This window comes from Erpetoichthys calabaricus, chromosome 13, assembly GCF_900747795.2.
Source record: "Erpetoichthys calabaricus chromosome 13, fErpCal1.3, whole genome shotgun sequence".
NCBI classification, from domain to species: domain Eukaryota; kingdom Metazoa; phylum Chordata; class Cladistia; order Polypteriformes; family Polypteridae; genus Erpetoichthys; species Erpetoichthys calabaricus.
This window is the reverse complement of record NC_041406.2, coordinates 38,495,616-38,507,792: the sequence shown is the minus strand read 5'-3', so window position 1 is coordinate 38,507,792 and position 12,177 is coordinate 38,495,616. Positions and strand designations below refer to the sequence as shown.

Sequence of the window (12,177 nt, the reverse complement as noted above, 5' to 3'; positions counted from 1 at the left end):
TTTTTGAATCCACTATAAAGTATTCTGCACAATCAAATAATCACAATTAAAGTGCTCGATCTACAAATTAATAAAACTGATTCAGCTGGAAAAAAACATAGCTTAGGCTTGCTCTCATAGCAAGTTATTAAACACATATACGTTTGTCATGAATATCTCATATATGTATATGTGTCAATTACAATATCTCAGTATTTGATAAATCACTTCTAATGCTGATAGATAAATTTTGTACATAAAATCCAAAACATTTTGCCTTCTTGATACTACCATACACTTTACATTCTCCGTTTAAAGCCTTTTAAACTAATACTGTAAATATTAATTTAAGCTTTATCACATTACATGACTCACCATGCAGAAAAAAAATCAGCATCTAATCAATGTTTAAAGGGCTGGCTCCAGTGCATGCCATATCTATCTGCCAGCTTATTTGTTTTCATAGAGGGTGGGGTGTCAAAGTGGGAAATAAAAAAGACAGAAGAGTGATGCTTGCCAGAATACAGTATCATAATAGCATCTCCAGAGAAAGCAAGTGCAAGACCAAGAATGATTTCTCTTGCATTTGATTAGTAAAACATTATTATTGATGCTTAGGGAGTAGAAATTTTAACAAAAAAAACATTGCATCGGGGGGAGACGACTTTTTTCCTTGATGTGCTCCCAAAGCTAATTGTGTGTGACGGGCACCTTCATTCAGGCAGTCAGCCAGTTGTCTCTTACTGATTTGTACAAAAACCATGAAGCTGACGCATTTCTTTTTTAACAAAGCACAAAGATAGCCAGCCAATCACAGCATTTTATTGCTTTTTATTTTTTTAACTACAAGGAAAAAAGGAAAATCTTAATAACCATCAATCAGTTTACCCAAATCAGCTACACAAAATGGTCCTTGAGTATCTGCCCGTTTTATTTCAAAACATAACTGCTGTAAAAAATGTTCCTTTGTCACTCTTGGATGAAGATTTTATAAATTAAGGTAGCAAATACAGTAACACAGCTTCTGAGATGATTATGAGCAGGTTAAGTAAAGCACACTTTCTAATGACTTAAATAACAAGGTTTAAGAGTTCTAGTGCCATTCCAATCGGGGTAATGTAAATGAATTACATTAACTGATGCTGATCCTAATTATTTAAAGAAAGCGGATAAAATGCGAAATCCACAAAGACAGTTCATTTTCTTTTAATTATCAGCATAAGGTATAGACTATAATAGTATTTCATTGTCAGAGATTTGAAATTAGAACCCTGGAAAAAAGTTAGCAACTGTGTAGAAATGCATTTCAACAATTAACAGTTTATAACAAGAAAAATAATGGTTTCAAACATATTTTTTGGTATTTTCAGTACCAGACATTTGTTTCCTATGATCGTGACATGCAATTTAGAAAAGAGACAGAAGGATGGATCGATTCCAACATTAAAACAGCAAAAGATGAAAGAAGCGAATCTGTTGCAATACCTTACAAATTGTAGAATTTGTTGCTTTGTCTTAACTTGTTGGCATTTCTTAGTAAACACTTAAGTAAATCAATGTGTAGATCAGTGCAAACTTTATTTTGCCATGATGGAAAATTAATTTGATCATGTGCATTATAGTTAATTTATAAAACAGACTAGACAAAAGAAAGAAAAAAACAGAGGAAAAAATGTTAACTTCGAAACAATGTGTTATGATTCAGCAAGAGTTAACTGCATGACTTATATATTTTCTGTTTCTGTGCTGTTCTGGTTAATTTTGAAATATTACTTTGAATGTTTTTATGTCCTTTCTGTAATGTTTAATCAGATTTTTACCTGAAATAGAGCAACATATTGTCAGGAGGATCATGAAAGACTGACAAGGAAGTTTAGTTGCTGTAATCCTTATAACAGAGCACAATAAGAATTACTCTCTGCCAAAGTACAGGCTTCTGAAAATGTATCTCTCTGTATGATAGATTTTGGTTGAAGACCTGAAAATATTCAGTGTCAAAGTTTTGCAACAATACAGAAAATCGGTAAAGGGGCATTGTCACTTAGTAGCTTAAGAAGTCAAATTATATTATAATAAAAAAAAAATTAATCCCAGATTTAAAGCACTTCTGATGCAATAGTTTGTTACACAATAAAAAGCGAAAAAGTAATGAGGTAAAAAAAAATTGACAAGTTCCTTTAAATAATGTAATGACTAAATTTGAATGACTGTGGTGACAATAGAACTATAGAATCTGAAATGTAGCTGGCTAAAATTATCACTTGTCACAATCATCATTCATCTGCCAGGAAATGTCTGTTTACCATCAGCATTTGATGACACCCTAAGAAAGATAGTATTTAGTATATATGGGAAAAAAAGAATACACAATACTGTTCTGGTAGTATAAAATCAGAATTTTGGACCGATACACAGTATATTAAAAAGCAAACTGCAGTCTGCCTCAATTACAAGTTTTCACTCAGATGACAGCAATGAACTATAAATGAACTCTTTGGGACTCTTGAAGGCATTTTATGACCCAACCACATCTGTACATTATTTCTTTCTTGTTTATCTAACTTCATCTGTGTGTCCCTTCTTTCTTGCTAATAAGTGTAAACTCTTAGATTAATATGACCATTAATTTATGACATTGGAAAATAGAGAGAAAGCTGATATGCAGGAACCAAAAGTAGGTTAGTGCTGGTTGAGCTGACCTGGGGAACTGAGTTCTGGAAAAACAAGATTGGTCACTGAATCCGAGGAGTCACACTGCACTGTGAGACACCCATTGGTCCATGAGATGTGGCACAAAACAAAAGGACTGATATAAATATGAGGTTAATACAGAAGCTCAGTCTCTCTCTCTTTCCATCATTCCATCATCCAGAGGCCAACACCAAAAATGCCTGACTGCTGAATCTAAAAGCTGCATAGAATAACATCCTTTTCTGATAATGCTACTAATCTTCAGTCACCTTTCTGTCTTTAAAGCAAAGGGGATGCAATTTTGTTTAAGACTAATATTTATATATGTGTGTGTATGTACATGCATACATACACAGACTTTGCCACCAACTTACCGTATATTTTTTATTATATTTTTATTGCTATTATTCTATTTTAATGAAAATAACTACTTTATAAATTTCTATGCTTTATCTTTTTATCAAGAGTAACTGAGGTAGTAAAGTAAATGCAGGGAACCTTGTATAGGGGAGACTGTCACTTGTTTCTAGAGGGTTAGCTGGCTAAGGAAAGACACTTCCAATAGGGTGGACATCAAGATAAGAGAAAAGCATTGCAAGTTGGTAAGTCATTTTAACTAAGGAATATGTTACCCTTGGTTACCCTCAGGGATCAAAGAGTGCCAGGCTATAGGTCTAGGTTATATAGGGGGGACATCATGAAGGTGTGTCAGCCTTTATTTGTATAGGTTATTCTTGAGGATTAAGGTAGCCTCATGTTTAGGTTATATCTGGGTGTCAAGAAACTAGACCACACTGGCCAAGAAATAGACTGGAGACTCAGATAAAAAAAAAATGAAACTGACTTGGAAAAATGTGGCGGTTAGTTTGACAAACTTGAAGATTAAGCAATAAACAGGAAAATGAGAATCGCACTTTTTTGTCTAAACCTGCTGAAAATCTCAGCGTTCTGAAGTTCCATCTTTAACATTTGAAGTAAGCAATTTTGCAGTTTTTTGTAATTAGTTCAAAAACCTGAACTACACAGTTTTCCAGTTTCGTGTGTGAGACTGGAGGACAAATAAGCTGTTTTTGATTTAAATATTATGCCCTGAACTAATTAACATATTTTAATCACAGCAATACTGTTTAAATAATAGTAAGTATGAAGCTTAGAATACATGTACATTATTTAAGTAAATATTACCTATGAAAAGAAATGCATATTTTAATTATGTGTTTTATGGGTTGTTAGATATAAATAGAATTGTTTTAGTCATTAAACCATCTCAGAAGGGAAAGCCCAGTGTAGAACAAGAAGTTAAGTAAGACGCAGCAGCATCAGGACAATTTGAAGCAGAAATATCTTGTATAAACAGAATGAGATTTGTAAAATAGACAGATAATTTTCAAGACAGTAAGGTCTAAATGTGTGTCATTATTCATAGACTGGTTTAAGAAAATTTCTTTTTATTACTTATTTTGCATTTAATTTTTTATCACTGTATTTAAATATTTGTGTCTTAATACATATGCTAAGCTCTTTAAATATTCTTACATTTTTAAGTCTCATAAATTCAGATGGGGTGGGGGTGTCAAGTCAGGGGTTTTACTGCAGGGTTAGGAATGTTAAATACAGGTTTTTGAGACAATGTCATGCAACAGGTAACCAAACCTGTTAAAGTCACAACATCAGGTGCTAGGACCAGAGATCTAAAACTGTAGAATGAACCTACTGCCTTTCTGGTGCATCTAGCAAACATTCAGGGCATTCTGGCCCTGGTTGTGCCATTCCTTCTGCTTTGGCATAATGAAATTTTTCATCCCTGCCATTGGAAGAATATCTCTTCTATCTAGGGAATCATTCCTTCCCTTTGCCAGTCTTTCTTGTCTGTCAGTCCTTTGACAATGGGCAAACCATCACAAATTCATATTTAACAATTAAGTAATATTTAAGTTTAAACAAAATGACTTAACAAATATTACGAATGCAACATAATGGAGCTTTAGTCTAAATTGTCATACTACAGAAGCTGAAATGTAAACAGCTGTTAGATAATTATATCAGTGCACATCCAGTATTTTGATTGAAGTATACTGCAGATGAAGTATGGTGGTAACGTTTGATCCAATTACATTACTTCGAATGTACTTGTCATCAAGAAGTGACATGCTGGAACAGAAACTAACACTAAATCAATTACTATTATTCATTTATGTTCTTGAAGTCTTGATTTGTACATTTACTGCTATTTTTTTCCCAGCACACCTTCACAGTTGATTTTTAATTAAGTAGCACTGTATATAAACTGCCAATAGTGCTTTCTAAAGTCAGCATTCCCAAAGATTCATCTCCCACTGAAACCACCTTAAAATAAGCTTAAAAAACAGTTGTTCATTAAAAGTGCTGCTTTGAATTATACTGCTACAGAGGACAAAAACAGAATTGGTTGCATTGTTTACAAATCTAACATACAGTACACTGATCAACTAAGGCAACTATGTAACATTTCCTTAAATCCCTCATAAACAGTTTTTAAAGTTACAGAAATAAAGCTAAATATAAAACACTAAACTATCCTGAAAAAAAAAACTGGTGTGCACAATGTATTTTTTAAATTCAATACTAAAGTATTTTTTTTTTTAATCTGGAAAGTTAATATTTACATTTATGACACTGACCAAAAGAAAAACAAAGCAACAAACTGCTTTAAGGCCTTCTATTAATTTAAAGGCACACATCTGTTCTATGGTATATAATTTTCATGAAATTATGTGCATGTAATGTTAATTGGCGGCTCTAAATTGGCCCAGCATGAGTTAGTGCAGGTGTGAGTGTGCCCTGCAGTAGACTTGCATCCAATTTAATGTTGGTTCTCACCCTCAACTCAGTGCTGCCTTAAGTACCAAACTCCCTGCAACTCTGAAATGGACAAATGGGTTGTAAAATAGGTAGATGGATGAAAGGTTGTCTTATCCAGGGAAAAGGCAGCAGGATTAATTTCACTGAACATTCATGTGTATTGCCTATATGATCTAATAAAACATTACTTTGTTTATAAGACCAAACTTCTAATGGGGATATAGTGAGTGTGCTCCACAGCTAGATATTATGGTGCTAGAGGGCTAATCTAAGAAGCAGAAGAATAGATTCATACATTTATCAAATTACATCACTATAAATTCATTTACCCTTAGAGCATTTGTGTCTACTTTAACAAAGTAGCCTTTTGATTCATTAATAATAAGAACAAAATATACAGCAAAATACCCAGCTTACATCTAAGACTATCGTGTGAATGTCTTCAAAATATTTGGCAGAGAAAAAATATAAAATAATTCTAGAATCAGTTTGCACTTCCATTGATGTACCTGCATTAATGTTTGCTTGTTTCATAAAGAATCAGCAAGTAAAAAAATTAAGACAAACTTACGTAGCTCTCCTACTTTCAGAATTTCACAAAGCATCTTGGTCAGTTCAATGCTGCTTCTACCAAAAGGACATTCGTGCTTATCTTCACGGCTACTATTCTCTAGCACAATCTGAAACAAAACAGAAGGCATGTTTTTAATCAAATGTGAAAGATAAAATTACAAAATCAAAAGAAAATGGAAATGTTCAAGCAAATAATTGTACTGAATAGCTATGAGAAAAACAGTTAAATAAGCCTACTTATTTAGCTTGGTCTCATGGAAATATTAAGGCATCCTAAATAAGAAAGACTGCAAAGCACAAACACATACAGGATGAGACCAATTAGCCTCAATAAAATAAAAGTGCTTTTTTTAGGGAATCTGGCCACTTTCATTTAAACTCAAAGGGAAATATCAAAAGCATATTAGCCCACTGTAATTGAATGTTTATTTGGTCATGATTCAGAAGGCCGTTCAATTACAGGTCCAACAGAGATGTTCTAATCCAATTTTATTACCAACTCAAAATTTAACTTTTACCTATTATAAACTGGAAAATTTTCAATCTCTTTCCAATTCCTGGACACTGTACTATACTATTAGTAAGTTTCACAAAGATGATTTAAAACAGAACCTACCCTAGCAGCACTGGAAGTAAGTCAGAACAATTCCAGAAAATGGCACATGGCACATTTATTTGTTTTGTTCACATTCACAACTTTTCATGCACATGGGCATTCATTCTTGAATCAACCTCTCCCGACCCCAAGCTTGCCATTTTTTCCTTCACACTGACAGCTGAAATATTCAATTTCTGTAATATTTTTCTTTTTCACACCATTTATGTTATTATTAGAGTGCACAGAAATATTATTGTGTTACCCATGATTTACAGTAATAATAATGGTGCACCCATTGCACTTCTGAGACTGTTCATTCTAATATGTGTCTACAAGGAGCAGGGACCCAATATAATGTAACAAATTTCTCATCTTCTGTACAATCAGGGTTAAAAAAAACACTAGGATCTTTATTTGGAAAAGTACATCTGAGGTAGTCGCTGTTAAACTCCAGAAAGTTGCTTTTCACTGTAGTTTTAAATAAAAATGAATACTTCTTCAGTATATAGGCCACAAAACAACAGCAATGGGCTTCATCTAGTACACAACAAGTCACAACAGGAATCTAGAATGTGTAAAGTAGACTTCTAAGCCTCTCTTTGCAGCCTTAAATATCTGTAGGCATGTGCCTTTCTTGGTCTTGATGTACTTAAAATGATAATTTTTAAAATATGTAATAACTAGCAATATAAATATTGGGTGCTCTAAATATGACACCACAACAACTTAATAGTTTTCCAGCTAACTACTGGTCTGCAATTCAGTATTTAATAGTAATTTATTTTTGTGCTCCTTAGGCCTCACTTCTGACATTTGTGCTAATTCACAGTGATGACTGTCAAAATTTGCCAAAGCATTTCTTCATAGCAAATATGCAATATTCACAGGTGACATTGTAAGCTGAATATTTTCCTGGAAATTTGTCTTGCGATTGGCTAAGACGGACATTTTTTCCCAGCGCCCCATGATGCTTTGTGAGGTCAGCACGACATCACAGAGCTGAAGTATCCCTGCACAGAACTTTCATGCGTACTTTATAAAAATCATTGCCAAACTGCTTAGGACATGAAAAATGTCACAATCCAACCATTACCGCAGCCTTCCACCCAGAAACGCTTTTTATAAAGAAAAAAAAAACTTTGATTGAGGGGTACATTAGCTGACCATAATGAGAATATTATGAGTACTGCAAATATACAACACTGATCCATGTGTTCTAGCAGCCTAGCACTGCATGTGTAATTTGCCAGCATAACTAGCCATGTGCTATAGCTTCAATAAAAAACAATCTTTAAAGAAAACTCTGTCATATAATAATAATGAAAGATTTATTACTGTTTACATGGTGTTTTTATCTCCTTCATGAACAAAAACGTTCAAAGCATCTACACAGAGATTGAAAATAAAAAAGACATTCCAGATGTGCCCAGAACCATGACTTCAAACAATGGAGCAAGCCAGTCCCATGGACTGGAACTCTGTGAGGGTAAAAAAAAATATATATATATATATATAGCTAGTTTGTGGCCATTTGTTGAATTTTGTTTGTGGTTATTGTTCCATCTGTGTCTTTTGTTGTCTGAGGTATGGTGGTGTTGTGATTAGCACTACTGCCTCACAGCTCAGATCTTATTTTGGCCACAATAATTGGTCAGCAAAGCTGGCTGATGCTTCCCCAGCCCCTAAGGACAACTAAAACACCATAACAATCCATTCAAAGCTAGTTCAGTTCCTCCATCCCTATTGAGTTCAATGTCCTGAGCGGAGTTTGGCAAAGTTCCTGAACATTTCCATAATCTTGTCAAACTCATGGTGAAGTGGACACTGTATGGTTCACTCATCATTATTCACAGCACGTTGCTCTGGATGGAATATTACTTTTTTGCATTCTGAAAATTAACTTTTCCCATGTCCATTGAAATGGAACTGACACACCTGTCAAGTTGAACCACACGTAAAAAGATTTGGAAAAATAGTTTCTGACATGCTAGGTGTGAAAGCAAATTAAACCACAAGAATTTGAAACCAGTCAGAAAAAACCCAAAATGTTACTAGTAAACTAATAGACTACAGCATACATGATAATATACAAAAAAATTACTAAAGTAAAACTTATGCAGTAAACTGATGCAGAAGGTGTACAGAAATTAAAAGAAGCCCATTGCTTCACTCACTCTTTCTAGTCAGTAAACAAAAGGAAATCACTGTGCAATTTTAGACTTCCATTTGCTTTACTTAGTCAATGTTAATATAAGTGAATTAGATGGCTTGCAGTTATTGTCTAGAATAAACTAAACCCACCGAGATTTGCCTAGAGAACACTTCCAACCATACATCATTCCCTCAAAGGTACAAACCAACAAATCAAAACACTGGCAATCTGAAATCAGAAAATGTTTAACTACTTATAAGTTAAATGACTAAAAAGATTTGTTGCACTCAATAAACCTAAGCAGGTACACAGTACATGTAACATAATTAGCTATCTAACCAATAACAAAATTCATTGGTAATTATTTTCTTATTTTTGATGTTATCAATAACACTGAATAAGGCCATTACAGATTACACCAATTGTCCAGCGTTTTACAGTCATAGGCTTCACGCACACTAACTTAGCAAATCAGGGGGCAGTCCAGGTGCATGTGTAGTGTGACATACCCAGCGACGCAGTCCATTTAGTCTGCAACTTACCCTGACAAGATATTGTCTCAAGTTGCAGAAGGAGGCTCTGTGTGCATTAAAGCTGACAACCAATGAGCACTCTCTAAGTAGTGCATACATATAAAAAAGGAACGAGGATTAATGAATGCAGGTGTTTCCATCCCTGCATACAGAAGAGAGACTTATTTCTATTATGTCTCATGTTTTATTCTCAATAACAGAATGGTGGGATGGGATGGAGGGACTTACCTGTTAACCCTAGTATGGCTACCAGCTCCATCAGGCAATATATTAATGGTAGTCAGAAAAAGAGAACTCTAAATACTCTGGAAATGTGAAAAGAGTGCTGAAAAGTCATCACACCTATGCAAATTCAAGTCATGTAAGCTGACATACTCAAGATGACGAGATCTGCAATTAAAGTGGTCAAGTCTGGCATCTCTTGCGCTAGTAATGTATTATGTGTAAAAAATTTTAATGGAAAAAAATATATATTGGTGGGTTTGAATGGTAAAGATAAATGAAACAAAAGTGATTCAAATGAAGTAACTATGTATTGTCTTTAACAATGAAGAGACAAAAGTGAAATTTAAAACAACTTTTTCTTGCGAACCTGGCTGCCATAGCAGTGTTGTTACTTTGATTATAGGTGCAAATCTTCAGTATGTCTGGTAGATGAAACAAAATAAAAATGAAAAATAAGGAAATAAAAAAATATAAAAAGTATTAATATTTAAAAAGAAACTAAACCACAAACTAAATTTAATTTTCAACTTTGAATGCACATGTACATTTAAAAAATAATAATTTGTATTTATAACTGATTTCCTATAAAGAACAGTAAGTACAAACTCTTTTATATTTTCCTGTAGGAGTGGCACTATTTTTTTGATTGTCATTGGGTGCTGATCCATTTATTTTGTTTAATGTTTAAATTGGTTCAACTTGCTTTGTACTTTCCTCAGCATTTTATATCAATAAACATTTGACAATAAAAAAAAAGAAAAGAAAAAAATCTGTGTGTCTTCTACAGCATTAAGTAAACTATAAATAACGCCTTCATATACCATAAAAGCAACTATGGTATTTAACAGAGATGTACAGCAGTAATAAGAATTTCAAGACTTTATTTAAGCCTTCACTGCTGTTTCTTAAAATGACTAGAGGCAGCTTAAGAATAAATGTGTTTTGACGGTGGTGCCCAGCTGGCAAGAGACTGCCAGGGGCAAGGGCAAGAAAAGGATGACAAAGCGCAGGGATACATCTCAGAAGAAACTTCTGAAGCAGGGTATGCACCATGGTTGCAAGCAAGAAAACTCCTGATATGCAACGTTAGAAGCACAAAGGGCAATAGGGGTGATATAAATTGTATATGTGATGGTGCTTCAGAAGAGTGGCAGGTAGGGACACCAGTGCAAATCAGACAAAGGTGAGAGCTAGGCAAGATGATGCAATTTTCTTCTGAAAAGACAGAGGGTAGACAATCCAGTGACTGGCAGACAAGTGAGATCATCTGTCATAACAGAAGGAGGAAAAGGTCACAAAGAGTTCTCAAGACAGTAAAACCACCTAGAAGCAGCAAATGGTTCTAAGTATCATACAGTTAGGTCCATAAATATTTGGACAGAGACAACTTTTTTCTAATTTTGGTTCTGTACATTACCACAATGAATTTTAAATGAAACAGCTCAGATGCAGTTGAAGTGCAGACTTTCAGCTTTAATTCAGTGGGGTGAACAAAACGATTGCATAAAAATGTGAGGCAACTAAAGCATTTTTTTAACACAATCCCTTCATTTCAGGGGCTCAAAAGTAATTGGACAAATTAAATAACTGGAAATAAAATGTTCATTTCTAATACTTGGTTGAAAACCCTTTGCTGGCAATGACAGCATGAAGTCTTGAACTCATGGACATCACCAGATGCTGGGTTTCCTCCTTTTTAATGCTCTACCAGGCCTTTACTGCGGTGGCTTTCAGTTGCGGTTTTGTTTGTGGGCCTTTCTGTCTGAAGTTTAGTCTTCAACAAGTGAAATGCATGCTCAATTGGGTTAAGATCAGGTGACTGACTTGGCCATTCAAGAATTTTCCACTTCTTTGCTTTAATAAACCCCTGGGTTGCTTGGCTGTATGTTTTGGGTCACTGTCCATCTGTATCATAAAATGCCACCCAATTAATTTGACTGCATTTAGCTGGATTTGAGCAGTCAGTATGTCTCTGAACATCTCAGAATTCATTCGGCTGCTTCTGTCCTGTGTCACATCATTAATAAACACTAGTGTCCCAGTGCCACTGGCAGCCATGCACGCCCAAGCCATCACACTGCCTCCACCATGTTTTACAGATGATGTGGTATGCTTTGGATAATGAGCTGTTCCACGCCTTCTCCATACTGTTTTCTTGCCATCATTCTGGTAGAGGTTAATCTTGGTTTCATCTGTCCAAACAATGTTTTTCCAGAACTGTGCTGGCATTTTTAGATGTTCTTTAGAAAGTCCAATCTAGCCTTTCTATTCTTGAGGCTTATGAGTGGCTTGCACCTTGCAGTGCACCCTCTGTATTTACTTTCATGCAGTCTTCTCTTTATGGTAGACTTTGATATCGATACGCCTACCACCTGGAGAGTGTTGTTCACTTGGTTGGCTGTTGTGAAGGGGTTTCTCTTCACCATGGAAATGATTCTGCGATCATCCACCACTGTTGTCTTCCGTGGACGTCCAGGTCTTTTTGCGTTGCTGAGTTCACCGGTGCTTGCTTTCTTTCTCAGGATGTACCAAACTGTAGATTTTGCCACTCGTAATATTGTAGCAATTTCTCGGATGGGTTTTTT

The 12,177-nt window shown here is 34.8% G+C and overlaps 1 protein-coding gene across 4 annotated transcripts in view; it reads right to left on the bottom strand.

Moving 5' to 3' along the window:
• Nucleotides 1-12,177, bottom strand: part of elmo1 (engulfment and cell motility 1 (ced-12 homolog, C. elegans)) — a 516,270-nt gene that overhangs the window by 227,207 nt on the left and 276,886 nt on the right. For all 4 annotated transcript variants that reach the window (XM_051935959.1, XM_028818136.2, XM_028818137.2 and 1 more), the window contains one exon: nt 6,083-6,191. In XM_051935959.1, coding sequence (XP_051791919.1) covers nt 6,083-6,191 — 109 coding nt within the window. The remainder of the gene's footprint in view (nt 1-6,082; nt 6,192-12,177) is intronic.